Source organism: Micromys minutus, assembly GCF_963924665.1.
Source record: "Micromys minutus genome assembly, chromosome: 2".
Taxonomy (NCBI): Eukaryota; Metazoa; Chordata; class Mammalia; order Rodentia; family Muridae; genus Micromys; species Micromys minutus.
In genome coordinates, this window is record NC_137971.1 from 47,301,043 (window position 1) to 47,322,025 (window position 20,983).

At 38.3% G+C, this 20,983-nt stretch overlaps 1 protein-coding gene across 1 annotated transcript; it reads left to right on the forward strand.

Moving 5' to 3' along the window:
- Window positions 1-3,642: 3,642 nt before the first annotated feature.
- LOC308416495 (olfactory receptor 10V1-like) lies at window positions 3,643-4,581 on the forward strand (the record flags this gene model as incomplete). Its single annotated transcript, XM_080911509.1, has 1 exon — window positions 3,643-4,581. One exon carries the CDS (start codon window positions 3,643-3,645, stop codon window positions 4,579-4,581), a length of 939 nt encoding a protein of 312 aa, XP_080767635.1.
- Between the last annotated feature and the right edge of the window lie 16,402 nt (window positions 4,582-20,983).

The window sequence follows — 20,983 nt, forward strand, 5'->3', positions numbered from 1 at the left end:
GGATATGCTGTGCTTTCATTTTGATTAAATACTAAAAAAACACTAAAGCTTTTTCTTTATTTCTTTATTTCTTTATTTCTTCCTTGCCCATGTTATCATTGAGCAGAGCATTGTTCATCTTCCATGACTATGTTGGCTTTTTGTTGTTTTTGTTGTTATTAAAGAGAATCTTTAGTCTACAGTGATTTGATAGGATACATGTGAGTATTTTGATCTTCTTGTATCTGTTGAGGCCTGTTTTGTGACAGACTATATAGTCAGTTTTGGAGAAGTCACAATGAGGTGCTGAGAAGAAAGTTAATCTTTTTGTTTTAGGATGAAATGTCCTGCAGATGTTTGTTAATTCCAATTGGTTCACAACTTCTGCTAATTTCACTGTGTCTCTGTTCAGTTTCTGCCTCCATGTTCTGTCCATTGATGACAGATGTTGAAGTCTCCACTATTATTGTGTGTGGTGCAATATATGCTTTGAGCTTTAGTAGAGTTTCTTTTATGAATGTGATTGCCCTTGTATTTGGATCGTAGATGCTCAAGATTGAGAGTTTATCTTGATATATTTTTCCTGTGATGGGTAAAAAGAATCCTTCCTTATCTTTTTTGATAACTTTTGGTTGAAAACCTATTTTATTTGACATTAGAAGAGCTATTCCAGTTTGTTTCCTGGAACCATTTGTTTGGAAGTTTTTTCCCAGCCTTTTATTCTGATGTAGTTAGTGTCTGCCTTTGTTTCTGCGAATAGTTTCCTGTATGCAGCAAAATACTGGATCCTGTTTAAGTATCCAGTCTGTCTATAGTTTTTATTGGGGAATTGAGGTTATTGATGTTAAGAGATATTAGGAAATAGTGATTGTTGTTTCTTGTTACTTTTGTTGTTAGAGGTAGATTTATGTTTGTGTGCTTTTCTTCTTTTGGTTTCCTTGAATGATTTTTTTTTTTTTTTGTGTGTTTTGTTGGGTGTAGTTTCCTTCTTGTGTTTGATTGTTCCATCTATTATTCTTTGTAGGGTTGGTTTGTGAACAGATATTGTGTAAGTATGTTTTTGTCCTGGAATATCTTGGTTTTTCCATCTAAGGTAACTGAGAGTTTTGCTGGATATAGTAGCCTGGGCTGGCATTTGTATTCTTTTGGGGTCTGTATGATGTCTGTCTAAGATCTTCTATATATCATATTCTCTATTGAAAAGTCTGGTATAATTCTGATTGGTCTGTCTTTATATGTTACTTGTCCCTTTTCCCTTACAGACTTTATGATTCTTTTTGTTTTGTTTGTTCTGAATATTTGGTGTTTTGACTATTATGTGTCCGGAAGAATTTCCATTCTGGTCCAATCTATTTGGAGTTTTGTAAGATTCTTGTATGTTCATGGTCATTTAGTACTTAAGGGTAGGGAAGTTGCCTTATATAATTTTGTTGAAGATATTTACTGTGCCATTTAGTTGGGTGTCTTTGTCCTCTTCTACACCTATTATCGTTAGGTTTGGTCTTCTCATTGTATCCTGGATATCCTGGATGTTTTGGGTTAGGAGCATTTTGATTTTTGCATTTTCTCTCACTGTTGTGTCAAGGTTTTCTCTGTTGTTTTCTGCCCTGAGATCCTTTCTTCCACCTATTGTAGTCTGTTGGTGATGCTTGCATCTGTGACTCCTGATTTCTTTTTTAGGTGTTCTATCTCTAGGGTATTCTCTTTTTGTGTTTGTTTTTTCTATTTTTGTTTTCAAATTTTTCATCTATTTGGTTGTGTTTATCTGTGGTTCTTTGAGTGATTTTTGTGTTTTCTCTTTCAGGATTTCTATTTGTTTACATGTGTTCTCCTGTACCTTTTTAAAGAGTTATCCATATGCTTCTCGTAGATCTCCATCTCCATCATGAAGTATGATTTAAAGACTAAGTCTTGTTTTTCTCGTATGTTTGGCAATCCACTACTTGCTGTGGTGGGAGTACTGGGTTCTGATGTTGCCAGGTTGTTTTGGTTTCCATTGCTTAGGGTCTTTTGCTTTCCTCTTGCCATCCTGTTTTCTGTGATCTTATGTGATCTTGTCTGTGACTGGAGCCTGTCTCCCCTGTTGGTCTAAGAGCCTATGCGCTCAGGAAGAAGATTGCTTCTGGGTGTTTAGCTCTTTGCAGGTAGGCAGTGAGTTCTGATGGCAGTGACTCCTGTCCCTGTGGATTCAGGTGGGAGAGCTCTTCTGAGGCTGTTCTGGGGGCTCAGCTTTCTGTAGGTAGATCCTAAGTCATGATGGCGGTCACTTGGCCCTCTGACTGGGCCGGAAAGGACCCGATCCCAGTGTTCCTCAAGCTATCTGTTCTTCTGTTGCTCTGGGTGATCCCTACAGGGACAGCCAGTAGGGTGTGTCAAGCTCCCTGTGGGCACATGTGGAAGAGAGCTTGCAAGGCTGTTCTGGGGGCTCAACCATTTCCAGGCAGGTCATGAGTCTTAATGGTGGTCACCAGTCCCTCTGGCTGAACTGGAAAGTACCCGATCCCAAAGTGTACCACTCTTTCTGCCCTATGAGATTACCAGGTGTTCCCTCCCCGGACACCCTGTAGGGTGTGTGGCAGGCTTAGGGCTCACCTTGGGTTCAGGTGGGAGAGCGCTTGCAAGGCTGTTCTGGGGCTCAGCAGTGTGCAGGCAGGTCCTGATTCTTGATGGTGGTCACCTGGCCCTCTGTCTGGACCAGAAAAACCTGATCCCAGAATGAATCATGCTATCTGTCCTCCAAGAGTTTCAGGCAATCCTTCCAAGGACAGCCTATAGGGCGAGTGGCAAGCTCCCTGTGAAAGATAAATATTGATAAGGCTGGATTACTGCGTGCCAATTTATGGAAACAGCAGTAGTAAATAATTCCCATGCTCCCATGCCCTGCTTAGTGAGTCTTTGACTATCCCAATCCCAAGCTGTTTTTTTTTTTTCCTGGATTTTTGAACTCTAGCCAGGAGGGAGGAAGCTCCAATAAAGTTCCAGCATGATTTCTCTGTCTTGCAGTCAAAGTATGAGGTGTGTCTTCAACCATAGGGGCTCCCTATTTTCTCTTACTGGAATGCAACCAAGAACCTATGCTGTTTTGAAAACCTCTGGGGCCTCCTTAACCAAGAACTCATAAGGAGGTATCCCTCCCCTGCTACTGTGATTTTCATTTTAAATTCTGTGACTTAAGGGAGCAGCACCCATACAAGGTACTTTAGTTCAACCTTTTAAAAAATTGTATTTTGATATGAACGTGACTTAAAAGAATATGTTTAATAAACAATAATTTCATGTGTTTTGAGGTACCTTAAATAAGCAAATTCACAGGAATATGAAAAACAGGGGTCACAAGGACTCTGTAGAGGACAATGGAGAGTTATTCTACAATTAGCTAGAGTACTGGGAAAATGAAAAGATGAATAAAAGTATAGTTATTAAATGAGAATGTAGTTATTGTTTTTCCAAGAAAATCTGTAGTTAATTGTTATTCTGTGATTAGAACAGGCACAGAAGTGAACTGCTGACTGTAGGCTTGGTGTAAAAACAGTTGGATTTGAGCTGACAAGGGTGTGTGAGGGTAGGAGTCTAGCACATCATCCAGCTAGAGCGTCAGGTCTAACATCTGTCTATCCTCAGGGACATCACCTGTGCCAGTGGCACATCCAGTGCACTAAGTAAATGGAGGAAGGAAATCAGACTGGGATGGTCCTCTTCCACTTCCGCCCCTTCTCCAAACTCCCCGAGGTGCAGATGCTGATCTTTGTGCTTTTCCTCATGATGTATCTGATGAGCATTGGAGGAAACACGTCCATCGTCCTCACCATCTGGATCAATCGGTGTCTCCACACCCCTATGTACTTCTTCCTGGCCAACCTGGCTACCCTGGAGATCTTCTATTCGTCTACCATAGCCCCCCTCACTCTGGCCAGCATCCTGTCCTCAGAGAGGACTGTGGTCTCCCTGGCAGGCTGTGGTGCCCAGATGTTCTTCTTCATCTTCCTGGGCAGCGCTGACTGTATTACGCTGGCCATCATGGCCTATGACAGGTTTGTGGCCATCTGTCACCCTCTGCGCTACTCCCTCATTATGAGCTGGCATTTGTGTGTGCAGCTGGCCCTGGGGTCCCTGTTGTTGGGTTTCATCTTGGCTATGCAGTTGACTGTGCTGATCTTCCAACTGCCTTTCTGTAGCAGTAAGGAAATCAGTTTGTTTTACTGTGATATCCTTCCTGTCATGAGACTGGCATGTGCAGACACCCATGTCCACGAGGCCACTATGTTTGTGGTCAGTATCATTGTCATTACCATCCCTTTCCTCCTCATCACTCTCTCCTATGTCTTCATTGTGGGTGCCATCCTGAAGATCCGCTCAGCTGAGGGGAGGCACAAAGCCTTCTCTACCTGTTCTTCCCACCTGACTGTTGTTCTCCTACAGTATGGATGTACAAGTCTTATCTACTTGTGTCCCAGTTCCAGCTACTCTCCTGATCGGGGCCAGGTAGTATCTGTGGTTTATACCTTTGTCACTCCTATGCTGAATCCTTTGATCTACAGCATGAGGAACAGAGAACTCAAGGATGCTTTGAAGAGAGTGATAATGAAATTGGTTTTGATCTAAACAGAAGAAATGCTCTAAATAATCTCTACAGTATCTAGTAGAAATCCTGAGTTGGATACATGCAATATGAGGGCGTGGGGCCTGATATATCTTTGATTTGCTACTGTTTTAAGAATGTTTTATACTGTTAATTTTTAAAAAAGAATTTCTTCAGTCTCAGGTTCATCATTTGGGAGCAACACCTTAATTACACGACTTTGATTTGACTACAAATAAAGTTCGAATAATATTTATTGAGACTCCCCATGTCCATCAATGACATCTACTATATAAACAAACTCAAAGAAAAAAAATCACATGATTATCTCTAGATGCTGAAATATCATTTGACAAAATTCAACACCCCTTCATTTTAAAACTCTTTGAAAGGTCAGGTATTCAAGGCACATACTTAAACATAGTAAAAGCAATATACAGAAAACCTGCCGCCAACTTCAAACTAAATGGTGAGAAAGTTGAAGCAATCCCACTACAATCAGTGAGTAGACAAGGCTGCCCACTTTCTCCCTACTTATTCAATATAGCACTTGAAGTACTAGCCAGAGCAATGAGACAACAAAAAGAGGTTAAAGGGATACAAACTGGAAAGAAAGAAGTCAAAATATCATTTGCAGATGACATGTTAGTATATTTAAGTGACCCTAAAAATTCCACCAGGGAACATTTACAGATGATAATCAACTTCAGCATAGTGGCTGGATATAAAATTAACTCAAGCAAATCAGTAGCCTTTCCCTAGTCAAAGGACAAACAGGCTGAGAAAGAAATTAGAGAATCAACAACCTTTACAATAGCCACAAAGAATATAAAATACCTTTGTGTGACTCTAACCAAGCATGTGAAGAGTCTGTATGACAAGAACTTCAAGTCTCTGAAGAAGGAAATTTAAGAAGACCTCAAAAGATGGAAAGATATCCCATGTTCATGGATGGGAAGGATCAACATTGTAAAAATGGCCATCTTGTTTAAAGCAATCTACAAAATTAATGCAATCTCCATCAACATTCCAACTCATTTCTTCATGGAGTTGGTAAGAATAATTTTTAAATTCACTTGGAATAATAAAAAACCCAGGACAGCAAAAAAATTTTTTTTCAACAATAAGTAAAACTTCTGGGGGAATCACCATCCCTGACCTCAAGGTGTTTTACAGATCAATTGTGATAAAAACTTCCTGGTATTGGTACACAGACAGGCAGGTAGACCTAAGGAATTGAATTGAAGACCCAGAAATGAACCCACAAACCTATGGTCACTTGATCTTTGAAAAAGGATCTAAAAACATTCAATGGTTAAAAGACAGCCTCTTCAATAAATGGTGCTGGTTCAACTGGCAGTCAGCATGCAGAAGAATGCAAATCAATCCCTTCTTATCTCCTTGTCCAAATCTCAAGTCCAAGTGAATCAAAGACTACCACATAAAACCAGGTACACTGAAACTATTAGAAGAGAATGTGAGGAAGAGCTCAGAAGACATAGTCTCTGGAGAAAATTTTCTGAACAGAACACCAATGGCTTATGCTCTAAGACCAAAAATTGACAAATGGGACATCATGAAATTGCAAAGCTTCTGTCAGGCCAAGGACATCATCAAAAGGACAAAACAGCAACCAACAGATTGGGAAAATATCTTTTCCAACCTTACATCTGATAGAGGGATATTATCCAATATATACAAAGAACTCAAGAAGTTAGACTCTAGAGAATCAAATAATCCTATTAAAAATGGGATACAGAGCTACACAGACTTCTCAACAAAGGAATATTGAATGCCCGAGAAACACCCATGAAAATGCTCAACATCCCTAGTCATCAGAGAAATGCAAATCAAAACCACCCTAAGATTTTACCTCACATTAGTCAGAATGGCTAAGATCAAAAACTCATGTGACAGCAGATGCTGGCAAGGATGTGGAGAAAGAGGAATACTCCTCTACTGTTGGTGGGACTTTAAAGTTGTATAACCACTCTGGACATCCATCTGGAGCTTCTTCAGAAAACTGAACATAGTGCTACCTGAGGACCAAGCTATACCACTCCTGAGCATATACCCAAATGTAGCTCCAACATCAAACAAGGAAACATGCTCAGTAATGTTCATAGCAGCCCTATTTATAATAGCCAGAAGCTGGAAAGAACCCAGATGTCCCTCAACAGAGGGATGGATACAGAAATTTTGGTACATGTACACAATGGAGTACTACACAGCTATTAAAAACAACGGATTCTAAAATTCCTAGGCAAATGGATTTAACTTGAAGGTATCATCTTGAGTGAAGTAACCCAGTCACAAAAGAACATTCATTCTATGCACTCACTTATAAGCAGATACTAGCCCTCACCCCATAAAATAGCTCAGAATACCCAAGAACTCATTTATAGAACTTATGAAGCTCAAAAGAAGAAAGACCAGAATGTGAATGCCTCAGTCCTTCTTAGAAGGGAAAACAAAATGGGAGAAAATACAAGGTCAAATAGCGGAGCAGGGATTGAAGAAAAGATCTATGGATACTGCCTCACCTGGAGAACCACCCCATATACAGCCACTAAACCTAATCCCTATTTTTGGTGCCAAAAAGTGTTTACTGGCAGGAACCAGACATGAATGTCTCCTCAGAGGCTCTCCCAGACTCATATAGGTACAGATGAGAATGATTGTAGCTAAACATCAAACTGAACACAGGAACCCCAATGAAAGAGCTAGAGAAAGGACCGAAAGAGCTGAAGGGTTTGCACCCTCATGGGAAGAACAACATCATTACCAGCCATGACACTGAGGTGGAGAGAGTGATTGGGAGAGGGAGCACCTTCAGGCAGCAAGTTGAGGGGGAGGAGGGAGAGGTTGGGCTGGAAAGGGTATAAAATTTGAAATGTAAATATAGAAAATATCCAATAAAATTGAAAAAATAGATATTTATTGTGACTCTCCTTTCTGTCTTAGTGAGAGATATCAATTGCAAACAAAACCAATACCATGATAAAATATTGTACAACCTTTTATTATAAATATTCAAGTGGGGGAAGGTCCACATTACATTGCTCACTTTATCAATTACTAAATGTTCTGAGTCATTGTGTGCCCAGAGAGTCTTGCTGTGTTGCTTCTCAAAATGTATTCAGTCATGTTGCAAGAAAGAGCCTTGTTCTCTGCAGGTCTGAAATGACAGCAGGCATCTTGCCGAGAGTTTCTTTCTGATGTTTTTTCTTGCCAGGCTCTTTATGTTTCATACATATGAGAGATGGGAGTTTGCTTAAAAATCCAAATTAAATTGTGGTGTGCAGAATTTATTCTTAAAGTCAGAGGTACAAGTGTACAGTACATGAAGACTGTAATAAGGGAAGAAACACCGAACCCCACAATATCAACCATTGTAATTCAACACACTATTTAATTTTATTTTTTACATTTATTTATTTTTTAATTTTTTATTAGATACTCTCTGTATTTACATTTGAAATGTTATCCCCTTTGCCCTCCCCGCTCCCATTCTCCCTCCCCCTCTACTTGTCTTCAGGAAGGTGCAGTAGCTCCCTCTTCACCTCAGTGCCTTGGCCTTCTACATCAGGAAAGCATGCTTCACTGGACCAAAGGCCTCTTCTCACATTGATGCCAGACACTGATATTCTCTGCTACATATGCAAGAGGAGCTATGGGCCTCTCAATGTGTGCTCAATTGTTGGTGTTCTAGTCTATGGGAGCTGTGGAGGATTTGGTTGGTTGACAATTTTGTTCTTCCCATGAGGCTGCACCCCCTTCAGCTCCTTCATTCTCTCTCCCCAGGATCCTCACCAGGGTCCCCGTGCTCATTTTGATGGTTAGGTGTAAGCATGCTCAGCTGTATGACTCTGGCATAGCCCCTGGAGGCACTCCTATCTGGTTCCTGCCAGCAAGCACTTCCCAGCATAAGACAGTGTTTGGGCCCGGACGATGCACATGGGATGACCTTCCCGCAGAACTTTTTTTTTTTGTTGCTGTTGTTGAGAATAAATTTTGCTATCCTAGGTTAATTGTTATTCCAGATAAAACGCAAATTGCTCTTTGCAACTTTATGAAGAATTGAGTTAGATTTTGATGGGGATTGCCTCACGCCAGGTGAGGCAGCCTCTTAACAATACCCTATTGAATCCCTTCTCTTACCCCTTGATCCTGTACCTTCTCGAGTGTTTAGGTCTCCCTTCTAAGAAGGACTGAGGCTTCCACATTTTGTCCTTCCTTCTTTTTGAGCTTCATAACGTCTGTGAATTGTTTCTTGGTATCCAGAACTTTCTGGGGCAGTATCCAATTTTCAGTGACTGCATACCATCTGTGTTCTTTTGTTCTGGGTTACCTCACTCAGGATGATATTCTCTAGTTCCATCCATTTGCCTACAAATTTCATGAAGTCATTGTTTCTAAGAGATAAGTAGTACTCCATTGTGAAATGTACCACAGTTTCTGTATCCATTCCTCTGTTGAAGGACATGATAGAGGTTATATTATCCTTATTATATGTTGGAGCATCTTTGAGGTATATGCCCAGAAGTAGAATAGCTGGGTCTTCAAATAATACTATGTCCAATTTTCTGAGGAAATGCCAAACTGATATTCAGAGTAGTTGTACCAGCTTACAACCCCACCAACAATGGAGGAGTGTTTCTCTTTCTCCCCCTCCTAGCCAACATCTGCTGTCATCTGAGAGTTTGTGCTTAGTTATTCTGATTCCTGTGAGGTGGAATCACAGGCTTGTTTTGATTTGCATTTTCTTGATGACTAGGGATGTTGAGCATTTCTTTCTTTCTTTCTTTCTTTTTTTTAAAGATAACTGAATTTACTTAAATATCTGAACACACATACAAAGAAAGAAAATCTAAAATGCTCACCATCTTACCAATCTTCAAACATGATGACATTTTGTATATATTTTGTAAAAAGTAGTATTCCTTTGGTTTTTCTCAAACATATATGGATATCATTACCAATCTAAAATTACATATATATTAATGAGGAATTAGATGTAAAATTAATGCACAAATTAAGGTGTCATGCTTAATTACTTTACATGGGTAATATATCTGTGCATATATTTTGCTTCATGTAATTATGTACACATATATGTTCCGGTGTGGTTGAAGTAGGCATAGCATTTTCTTTTATTTTTTTTCTCACATGTTTTATATTAGTTAGAAACAATTCCATATTACTTGTTAACATTTTGTCTAGGCTCTGCCCCACAGTTATGCCTGACTCACTATAAAAGGGGTTGCTTGACTCCTCTACTCTTGCCTTCTTTTTTTTTTTACTTTGTTTTAAAAAACAAAGGTAAATGTATAAATTTTCAGCATTTTTGCATAAAAGTATACGAATACATTTTTTAAGGTTGTAATTAAGTATTTGTGGGTACATATACATACACACATGTATATATGTAACAATAATATAGGAAAAGAGGCTATTAATTTGAGGGGATAGGAGAGAGACTAGGAGGGGCTGTAGGGAGGAAAGGGGGATGTGATACAGTTCCATTTTAGTTAAAATATATTCTTTTTTGTTGTTGTTGAACTTCACACAGTCTGTGAGTTGTTTCTGGGATGTTCAGAGCTTTCTGGGGTTAGTATCCCATTATCAGTGACTGCATATTATGTCTCTTCTTTTGTGACTGGGTTATCTCACTCAGGATGATATTCTCTAGATGCAGCCATTTTCTTAAGAATTTCGTTAAGCCATTGTTTCTGATAGCTGAGTAGTACTCCATTGTGCAAATGTACCACAATTTTTGTATTCATTCATCTACTGAAGGACATCTGGATTCTTTCCAGCTTCTGGCTATTATAAATAGAGCGGCTATGAACATTTGTTGTATATTGTAGCATCTCTGGGGTATATGCTCAGAAGTGGAATAACTGAATCTTCAGGTAGTACTATGTCCATTTTTTTTTGAGAAACCGCCAGACTGATTTCCAGAGTGGTTGTATCAGTTTACAACCCCACCAACAGCAGAGAAGTGTTCCTTTTTCTCCACATCCTCACCAGCATCTGTTGTCATCTGAGTTTTGGATCTTGGCCAATCTGACTGGTGTGAGGTGGAATCTCAGGGTTGTTTTGATTTGCATTTCCCTGATGGCTAAGGATGTTGAGCACTTCCTCAGATGTTTCTCAGCCATTCGATATTCCTCAATTGAGAACTTTTTGTTTAAGTCTGTACCCCATTTTTTAAAATTTTTTAAACGACTTTATTTTGCAAAACAAAGATAAATGTACAGATTTTAAACATTTTTTGCTTAAAATTATACATTTTTGTCAGTACTGTTTTTTCAGACATTAAAATAAATTTTACATAAAACCACGTGAATATGTTTTTTAGTCAGTACTTGATTTTTTTCAAGGGCTTGACAGTATGCATTGAAAACCTACTAGTTGCAATAAGCGTAAAGTACATGCAAAACAAAACGCAACATAAAAATAGTCAAAGTCTTCTTGTTTTGTGAATATATGTATATTTTTTGTTTTCTTTATTTCTTGGACTTCATACAGTCTGTGAGTTGTTTCTGGGGGAGTGCAAGCCTCTGGGGTTAGCATCCCACTATCAGTGACTGCATATTATGTCTGTTCTTTTGTGACTGGGTTATCTCACTCAGGATGATCTTCTCTAGATGCAGCCATTTTCTTAAGAATTTGGTTAAGTCATTGTTTCTGGTGGCTGAGTAGTATTCCATTGTGTATATGTACCACAATTTTTGTATCCATTCGTCTTCTGAAGGACATCTGGGTTCCTTCCAGCTTCTGGCTATTATAAATAGAGCCGCTATGAACATCGTGGTGCATATATCTTTGTTGTGTATTAAAGTGTCTCTGGGGTATATGCCCAGAAGTGGAATATAGCTGGGTCTTCAGGTAGTACTATATCCAATTTTCTGAGGTATCGCCAGACAGATTTCCAGAGTGGTTGTATTAGCTTGCAACCCCACCAACAGTGGAGAAGTGTTCCTCTTTCTCCGCATCCTCGCCAGCATCTGCTGTCCTCTGAGTTTTGGATCTTGGCCAATCTGACTGGTGTGAGGTGGAATCTCAGGGTTGTTTTGATTTGCATTTCCCTGATGGCTAAGGATGTCGAGCACTTCCTAAGATGTTTCTCGACCATTCGGTGTTCCTCAACTGAAAATGATTTGTTTAGCTCTGTACCCCATTTTTTAATAGGGTTATTTGATTCTCTGGTGTCTAGCTTTTTGAGTTCCTTGTACACCTTGGATATTAGGCCTCTATCTGATGTGGTGTTGGTAAAGATCTTTTCCCATTCTGTTGGTTGCCGTTTTGTCTTCTTGACGATGTCCTTAGCCTTACAGAAACTTTGCAATCTCATTAAGTCCCATTTGTTAATCTTTGACCTTAGAGCTTGAGCCATTGGTGTTTTGTTCAGGAAATTTTCTCCTGTGCCTATGTGTTCTAAGGTTTTCCCTACTTTCTCATCTAATGTTTCAGTGTATCTGGTTTAATGTGGAGATCTTTAATCCACTTACACTTGAGCTTTGTACAAGGAGATAAGAACGGGTCTATTTTCATTCTTTTGCATGTTGAGTGCCAGTTGGACCAGCACCATTTGTTGAATAGGCTGTCCTTTTTCCATTGAATGTTTACTGCTCCTCTGTCAAAAATCAGGTGACCATATACATGAGGGCTCATTTCTGGATCTTCTATTCTATTCTATTGATCCACTTGCCTATTTCTGTACCAGTACCATGCAGTTTTCAGCACAATTGCCTTGTAATATAGTTTGAGGTCAGGGATAGTGATTCCCGCAGATGTTTTTTTGTTGTTGAGGATGGATTTCGCTATTCTAGGTCTTTTGTTATTCCATATGAAATTGCACATTGATCTTTCCAATTCCATGAAGAAGTGGGTTGGAATTTTGATGGGGATTGCATTGAATCTGTAGATTGCTTTTGGTAGGATGGCCATTTTTAAGATGTTGATCTTTCCAATCCATGAGCATGGGAGATCTTTCCATTTTCTGAGATCCTCCTCAATTTCTTTCTTTAGAGGTTTGAAGTTCTTGTCATACAGGTCCTTCACTTCCTTAGTTAGAGTCACACCAAGGTATTTCATAGTTTTTGTTACGATTGTGAAGGGTACCTTTTCCCTAATTTCTTTCTCCACATGTTTGTCCTTTGAGTATAGGAAGGCTACTGATTTGTTTGAGTTAATTTTGTATCCGGCCACTTTGCTGAACTTGTTTATCAGCTGTAGGAGTTCTCTGGTGGAATTTTTGGGGTCACTCAAGTACACTATCATGTCATCGGCAAAGAGTGATGTTTTTATCTCTTCCTTTTCGATTTGTATTTCCTTGATCTCCTTTTGCTGTTTAATTGCTCCAGCCAGGACTTCCAGTACTATGTTGAATAGGTAGGGGGAGAGTGGGCAGCCTTGTCGAGTCCCTGATTTTAGTGGGATTGCTTCAAGTTTCTCGCCATTAAGTTTGATGTTGGCTGTTGGTTTGCTGTATATTGCTTTTATTATGTTTAAATATGGGCCTTGGATTCCTGTTCTTTCCAGGACTTTTAACATGAAGGGGTGTTGGATTTTGTCGAATGCTTTCTCAGCGTCTAGTGAGATGACCATGTGATTTTGGTTTTTAAGTTTGTTTATATGGTGGATTACATTGATGGATTTTCTTATGTTAAACCATCCCTGCATCCCGGGGATGAAGCCTACTTGGTCATGATGAATGATGGTTTTGATGTGTTCTTGGATTCGGTTTGCAAGGATTTTGTTGAGTATTTTTGCATCAATGTTCATAAGTGAGATTGGTCTGAAGTTCTCTTTTTTTGTAGGGTCTTTGTGTCGCTTAGATACGAGGGTTATTGTAGCCTCAAAAAATGAGTTGGGTAATATTCCATCTGATTCTATCTTTTGGAATCGTTTGGCGAATATTGCTGTTATATCCCCAATAAATGTCTGATAAAATTCTGCACTGAACCCGTCTGTACCTGGGCTTTTTTTGGTTGGGAGGCTTTTGATGACTTCTTCTATTTCTTTAGGTGTTATAGGGTTATTTAGATGGTTTACTTGGTCCTGGTTAAATTTTGGGACCTTGTATCTGTCTAGGAATTCGTCCATTTCCTCCAGATTTTCCAATTTTGTGTAGTATAAGTTTTTGTAGTAGGATTTGATGATTTCTTGAATTTCCTTAGTTTCAGTTGTTATGTCACCACTTTCCTTTCTGATTTTGTTAATTTGGATACTCTCTCTTTGCCCTTTAGTTAGTCTGGCTAGGGGTTTATCAATCTTGTTGATTTTCTCAAAGAACCAACTCTTTGTTTTGTTAATTTTTTCAATGGTTCTTTTTGTTTTTATTTGGTCTATTTCTGCCCTAATTTTGATTATTTCTTGCCGTCTACTCTTTTTGGGTATATCTGCTTCCTTTTGTTCTAGGGATTTTAGCTGTGCTGTCAGGTTGCTGATGTGAGCTCTCTCCAGTTCCTTTTTGGAAGCACTTAGGGCTATGAGTTTTCCTCTCAATACTGCTTTCATTGCATCCCATGGGTTTGGGTATGTTGTGTTATCGTTTTCGTTGAATTCTAGAAAGTCCTTAATTTCTTTCTTTATTTCTTCTTTGACCCTGCTATCCTTTAACAGAGCGTTGTTTAGTTTCCATGTGTATGTGGCCATTTTGTTGTCTTTGTTGTTGTTAAAGACCAGCCGTAGACCATGGTGATCTGAGAGGATGCATTGGAGTATTTCAATCTTCTTATATCGATGAAGGCTCGTTCTGTGTCCAATTATGTGGTCAATTTTTGAGAAGGTGCCATGGGGTGGTGAGAAGAAGGTGTATTCTTTTACTTTAGGATAGTATGTTCTGTATATGTCTATTAATTCTAGTTGGTTCAAAGTCTCTGCTAGTTTTGCAGTGTCCTTGTTCAGTTTCTGTTTCCATGATCTGTCCATTGGTGAGAGAGGGGTATTAAAGTCTCCCACTATTATTGTGTGGGGTGAAATGTATTTTTTGAGCTTTAGTAGAGTTTCTTTTATGAATGTGGGTGATTTTTTATTTGGAGCATATATGTTAAGGATTGAGAGTTCCTCCTGAGAGATTTCCCCGGTAATGAGTAAAAAGTGTCCTTCTTTATCTTTTTTGATAACTTTTGGTTGGAAATTTACTTTATTCGATATTAGAATAGCCACTCCAGCTTGCTTCTTGGAGCTGTTTGCTTGGAAGTTTTTTTCCCATCCTTTTACTCTGAGATAGTGTCTGTCTCTGTCTCTGAGATGAGTTTCCTGTATGCAGCAAAAGGCTGGATTTTGTTTATGTATCCAGTCTGATAGTCTATGTCTCTTTATTGGGGAGTTGAGACCATTTATGTTAATAGATATCAAGGAATAATTGTTTCTGTTTCCTGCCATTTTTGCTTTTTTGGGTTGAGTTGTGTCTGTGTTTTTTTCTTCTTTTAGTTTTCTTGTTTAGGAGTTTTTTTGTTTTTACTAGGCTGTATTTTCCCTCTTTGTATTGGGTTTTCCACCTATAATTCGTTGTAGTGCTGGGTTTGTGGTCAGATATTGTGTGAATTTTGATTTGTCTTGAAATATGTTTGTCTCTCCATCGATGGTGATTGATAGTTTTGCTGGGTATAGCAGCTTGGGCTGGCACTTGTGCTCTCTTAAGGAGTTCATGATGTCTGTCCAGGCTTTTCTAGCTTTCATAGTCTCTGTTGAGAAATCGGGTGTGAGTCTGATTGGTCTGCCTTTATATGTTACCTGACCTTTTTTCTTACTGCTTTTAGTATTCTTTCTTTACTTTGGGCACTTGATGTTTTTACTATTATGTGTCGGGAGGTATTTCTTTTCTGGTCCAACCTATTTGGAGTTCTGAAGGCTTCTTTTATGCTCGTGGTCATCTCATTTTTGAGGGTAGGGAAGTTTTCTTCTATGATTTTGTTGAAGATATTTACTGTGCCTCTTAGTTGAAACTCTTTTCCCTCTTCTATTCCTATTATCCTTAGGTTCGGTCTTCTCATTGTGTCTTGTATTTCCTGGACATTTTGTGTTAGGAGCTTTTTGTTTTTTGCATCTTCTCTGGCTGTTTTGTCTATGTTTGCAATGTTGTCTTCTGCCCCCGAGATTTTCTCCTCGATCTCTTGTAATCTGTTGGAAATGCTTGCTTCTGTGACTCCTGATTTCTTTTTTTGGTGTTCTGACTCTAGGGTTATCTCTTTTAGCGCTTCCTTTATTGTGTCAATTTCTGTTTTAATTTCCCTCTTCCATTCCTTTATTTCTTTGGTTCTGTTTTCCTCTCGTTCTTTGAGTTCTTTGAGTGTTTTTCTTGTTTCTTCTTTAAAAGCTTCTGAATCTTTTTGCTTTTCCTCCCTTTCTTGTTTAAGTAACTCTATCAGCGTCTTGAGGCAAGATTTCAGGTCTGTGTCTTCTTTCTCTGGAGTGTTTGGAATTCTGATGTTTGCTACTATCGGAGAGCTGGGTTCTGGTGTTGCTAGATTGTCTTGGTTTCCTTGGGATATACTCTTTCTCTTTCCTCTTGCCATTTTGTTGTCAGTGATATGTTCTTGCCTTTACCTTGTATCTGGTCTGTGTCCCTGGTACACTTTCCGTGTGCACTCCGCAGAGATCTCTCTACTCCCCGACAGCCCAGGTTTCGGGTGGCAGCTGGGCCAGGCTCCGCTCTGCGTCCTGAAGTCGTCTCCGGGTGGGAACAGAAGTTCCTAAGATCTGTTCCCGGTCACTGGATCTGGGAGGACAGGGCAGGTCAGGGCAGGGGGTGCCCTTTCCGTGTGCACTCCGCAGAGATCCCTCTGCTCCCCAGCAGCCTAGGTCTCCCACTCACCAGTTGCTCAGCCTCCCCCATTTTTAATAGGGTTGTTTGATTCTCTGGTGTCTAGCTTCTTGAGTCTTTGTATACCTTGGATATTAGGCCTCTATCTGATGTGGTGTTGGTAAAGATCTTTTCCCACTCTGTTGGCTGCCATTTCGTTTTCTTGACAATGTCTTTAGCCTTACAGAAACTTTGCAATCTTATTAAGTCCCATTTGTCAATCTCTGACCTTAGAGCTCAAGCTTTGGTGTTCTGTTCAGGAAATATTCTCCTGTGCCTATGTGTTTTAAGGTTTTCCCTACCTTCCCATCTAATAGTTTCAGTGTACCTGGTTTAATGTGGCGATCTTTGATCCACTTATACTTGAGCATTTCTTTATGTGCTTCTCAGACATCAGTTGTAAATTTTTTGTTTAGCTCTGTATTCCATTTTTTAAAAATAGGATTGCTTGATTCTCTGTAGTCTAATTTCTTGAGTTCTTTGTATATATAGGATATTACCCTTCTATCAGATGTGGAATTGGTAAAGATCCTTTCCCAGTCTGTTGGCTGCCATTTTGTTTTCTTGACAGTGTCTATAGCCTTATAGAAGCATTGCAATTATATTTCCATTTTTGATTCTTGATCTTAGAGCACAAGCCATTGGTGTTCTGTTCAGGAAACTTTCCCCTATGACTATGTGTTCTAAGCTCTTCCTCACTTTCTTTTCTAATAGTTTCAGTTCACCTGGTTTTATGTGGAGGTCTTCGATCAACTTGGACTTGAAATTTGTACAGGGAGATAAGAAAGAAACAATTTGCATTCTTCTGCATGCTGACAGCCAGTTGAAACAACACCATTTATTGAACAGGATGTCCTTTTTCCACTGAATGTTTTTAGCTTCTTTGTCAAAGATCAAGTGACAATAGGTGTGTGTGTTCATTTCTGGTTCTTCAATTCCATTTTATTGATCTACCTGCCTGTCTTTGTAGCAATAATATGTAGGGTTTTTTTTTTTTTTTTTTTTTTTTTTTTTTTTTTTTTTTTTTTTATCACAATTGCTTTGTAATATAGCTTGAGGTCAGGAATTGTGAATCCCGCAGAAGTTGTTTTTTTTTTTTTTTTTTTTTTTTTTTAATGCTGTTGTTGAGAATAGATTTTGCTATTTTAGGTTAATTGTTATTCCAGATAAAATGCACTTTGCTCTTTGCAACTTTATAAAGAATTGAGTTGGACTTTGATGGGGATTGCATTGAATCTGTAGATTTCTTTTGGGGAGTTGGCCACTTTTACAGTGTTGATCCTTCCAACCCATGAACGGGGGACATCTTTCCATCTTCTGAGGTCTTCTTCAATTTTCTTCTCCTGAGATTTGAACTTCTTGTCATACAGATCATTCACTTGCTTGGTTAGGGTTATGCCCAGATATTTCATATAGTGTGTGACTATTTTGAAGGGTATCTTTTCCATAATTTCTTTCTTAGCATGTTTATTCTTTGAGTAGAGGAAAGCTACTGATTTTTTAGAGTTTATTTCATAACCAGCCACTTTGCTGAAGTTGTTTATCAGATATAAAAGTTCTCTGGTGGAATATTTGGTGTCACTTAAGCATACTATTGTATCATTGGCAAATAGTGATATTTTGACTTCTTCCTTTTTGATTTTTAACCCTTTAACTTCCTTTTGTTGTCTGAATGCTCTGGTCAAAATTTCTCTTACTATATTGAATAGGTAGGGGGAAAGTGGGCAGCCTTTTCTAGTTCCTGATTATAGTGGGATTGCTTCAAGTTTCTCACCATTTAGTTTGAAGTTGGCAGCAGGTTTGCTGTATATTGCTTTTACTATGCCTAGGCATGGGCTTTCGATTTCTGCTCTTTCCAATTCTTTTAACATTAAGGGGTATTGAATTTTGTCAAATGCTTTCTCACCCTCTAGTGAGATGATCATGTGGGTCTTTTCTTTGAGTTTGTCTATATGGTAGATTATGTTGCTGGATTTATATATATTGAATGATCCCTGCAATCTTGGGATAAAGCCTATTTGATCATGTTGAATGATCGTTTTGATGTATTCCTGGATTCGGTTTGCAAGAATTTTATTGAGTATGTTTGCATCTATGTTCATGAGGGAAATTGGTCTAAAGTTCTATTTTTTTTAGGGTCTTTGTGTTGTTTAAAAATGAGCATAATTGTGGCCTCAAAAATAAGTTGGGTAGTATTCCCTCTGTTTCTATTTTATGGAATAGTTTGGGGAGTACTGGTATTAAGTCTTCTATGAAAGGATGTTAGAATTGTGCATTGAACCCATCTGGTTCTGGGCTTTTTTGTTTGGGAAGCTTTTGATGACTGCTTCTATTTCTTTAGGTGTTATGGGACTGTTTATATGGTTTTTCTGATTCTGATTTAACTTTGGTATCTGGTATCTGTCTAGAAATTTGTCCAGTTCCTTTAGATTTTCCAGTTTTGTTGAGTAAGGCTTTTGATGTAGGATTGATTATTTCTTGAATTTCCTCACTTTCTGTTCTTATATCTTCCATTTCATTTCTGATATTGCTAATTTGGTTACTCTCTCTTTGCTCTCTAGTTAGTTAGCCTAAGTGTTTATCGATCTTGTTGATTTTCTCAAAGAACCAGTTCCTGGTTTTGTTGATTCTTTGTATAGTTATTTTTGTTTCTACTTGGTTGCTTTCTGCTCTGAGTTTGATTATTTCCTGCTGTCTACTCCTCTTGGGTTTATCAGCTTCTTTTTTTTTAGAGCTTTCTGCTGTGCTGTTAATTTGCTAGTGTATACTCTCTCCAGTTTCTTTTTGGAGGTACTCAGAGCTATGAGTTTTCCTTTTAGCACTGCTTTTATTGTGTCCCATAAGTTTTGGTATCTTGTGTGTTTATTTTCTTTAAATTCTAAAAGGTTTTTGATTTTTTTTTATTTCTTCCTTGACAAAGCTATCATTAAGTAAAGCATTGTTTAGATTTCATATGTATGTGGATTTTTGTTGTCTTTGTTCTTATTAAAGACCCGCCTTAGTCCATGGTAATCTGATAGGATGCATGGGAGTATTTCAATCTTTTTATATAGGTTGAGGCTTGTTTTCTGACTGACTATATGGTCAGTTTTGGAGAAGGTACAGTGAGGTGCTTCTAAAGAAGTTATATTCTTTTGTTTTAGGAGAAAATGTCCTGTAGGTGTCTGTTAATTCCAATTGATTTATAACCTCTGCTGGTTTTACTGTGTCTCTGTTCAATTTCTCCTACCATAACCTGTCCAATGATGAGAGTGGGATGTTGAAGTCTCCCACTATTATTATGTGTGGTGCAATGTACTTTTTGAGCTTTAGTAGGGTTTCTTTTATGAGTGTGGGTTTTTTCGTATTTGGTGCATAGATGTTCAGTATTGAGAATTCATCTCCATAGATTTTTTACTATGATGAGTAAAAAGTGTCCTTCCTTATCTTTTTGGATAACTTTTAGTTGAAAATCTATTTTATTCAGTGTTATAATGGCTACTTCAGCTTGTTTCTTGGAACCATTTGCTTGGAAGGTTTTTTTTCCCAGCCTTTTACTCTGAGGTAGTGTCTGTCTTTTTCTCTGAGATATGTTTCCTGTATGCTGCAAAATGATTGATCCTGTTTACGTATCCAGTCTGATAGTCTATGTCTCTTTATTGAGGAACTGAGTTCCCTCATGTTAACAGATATTAAGGAATAGTGATTGTTGTTTCATGTTATTTTTTGTTAGAGTTATAATTATATTTTTGTGTCTTTTTTATTTAGGTTTCCTTGCATGATTATTTTCTTGCTTTTCTTAGGGTGTAGTTTTCCTCTCTGTGTTGGATTTTTAATCTATTATCCTTTTTTAGGGCTGTATTTGTGGTCAGATATTGTGTAAATTTGGTTTCATCCTGGAATATCTTGGTCTTTCCATCTATGGTAATTGAGAATTTTGCTGCATATAGTAACCTGGGCTGGCATTTTGTTCTCTTAGAGACTGTATGATGTCTGTCCAGGATCTTTTAACTTTCATAGTCTGTGTTGAAAAGTTTGGTGTAATTCTGATTGTTCTGCTTTTATATGTTACTTGTCCTTTTTCTTTTACTTCTTTTAGTATTTGTTCTGCTTTTGGACATTTGATGTTTTGACTATTATGTGTCAGGAAGAATTTTTTTCTGGTCCAATCTATTTGGAGTTCTGAGACTTCTTGTATGTTCATGGTCATCTTGTTCTTAAGTTTAGGGAAGTTTTCTTCTATGATTTTGTTAAAGATATTTACTGTTTCTTTCAGTTAATATTCTTTGCCCTCTTCTACACCTATTATCCTTAGGGTTGAACTTCTCATTGTGTTCTGGATATCCTGGACATCTTGTTTTAAGAGATTTTTGATATTTGCATATTCTCTGACTGTTTTGTCTATGTTTTCTAAGTTGTCTTCTGCCCCTGAGATCCTGTCTTCCACCTCTTGTAGACTGTTGGTGAGTCTTGCATCTATGACCCCTTTTTTATTTGTTAGATTTTCTTCCAGGGTTGTCTCTCTTTTTTATTTCTTTATTGTTTCTATTTCCATTTTCAATTCCTTCACCTGTTTGGTTGTGTTTTTGTGTAATTCTTTGAGTGATTTCTCCTGGTTCTCTTCTAAT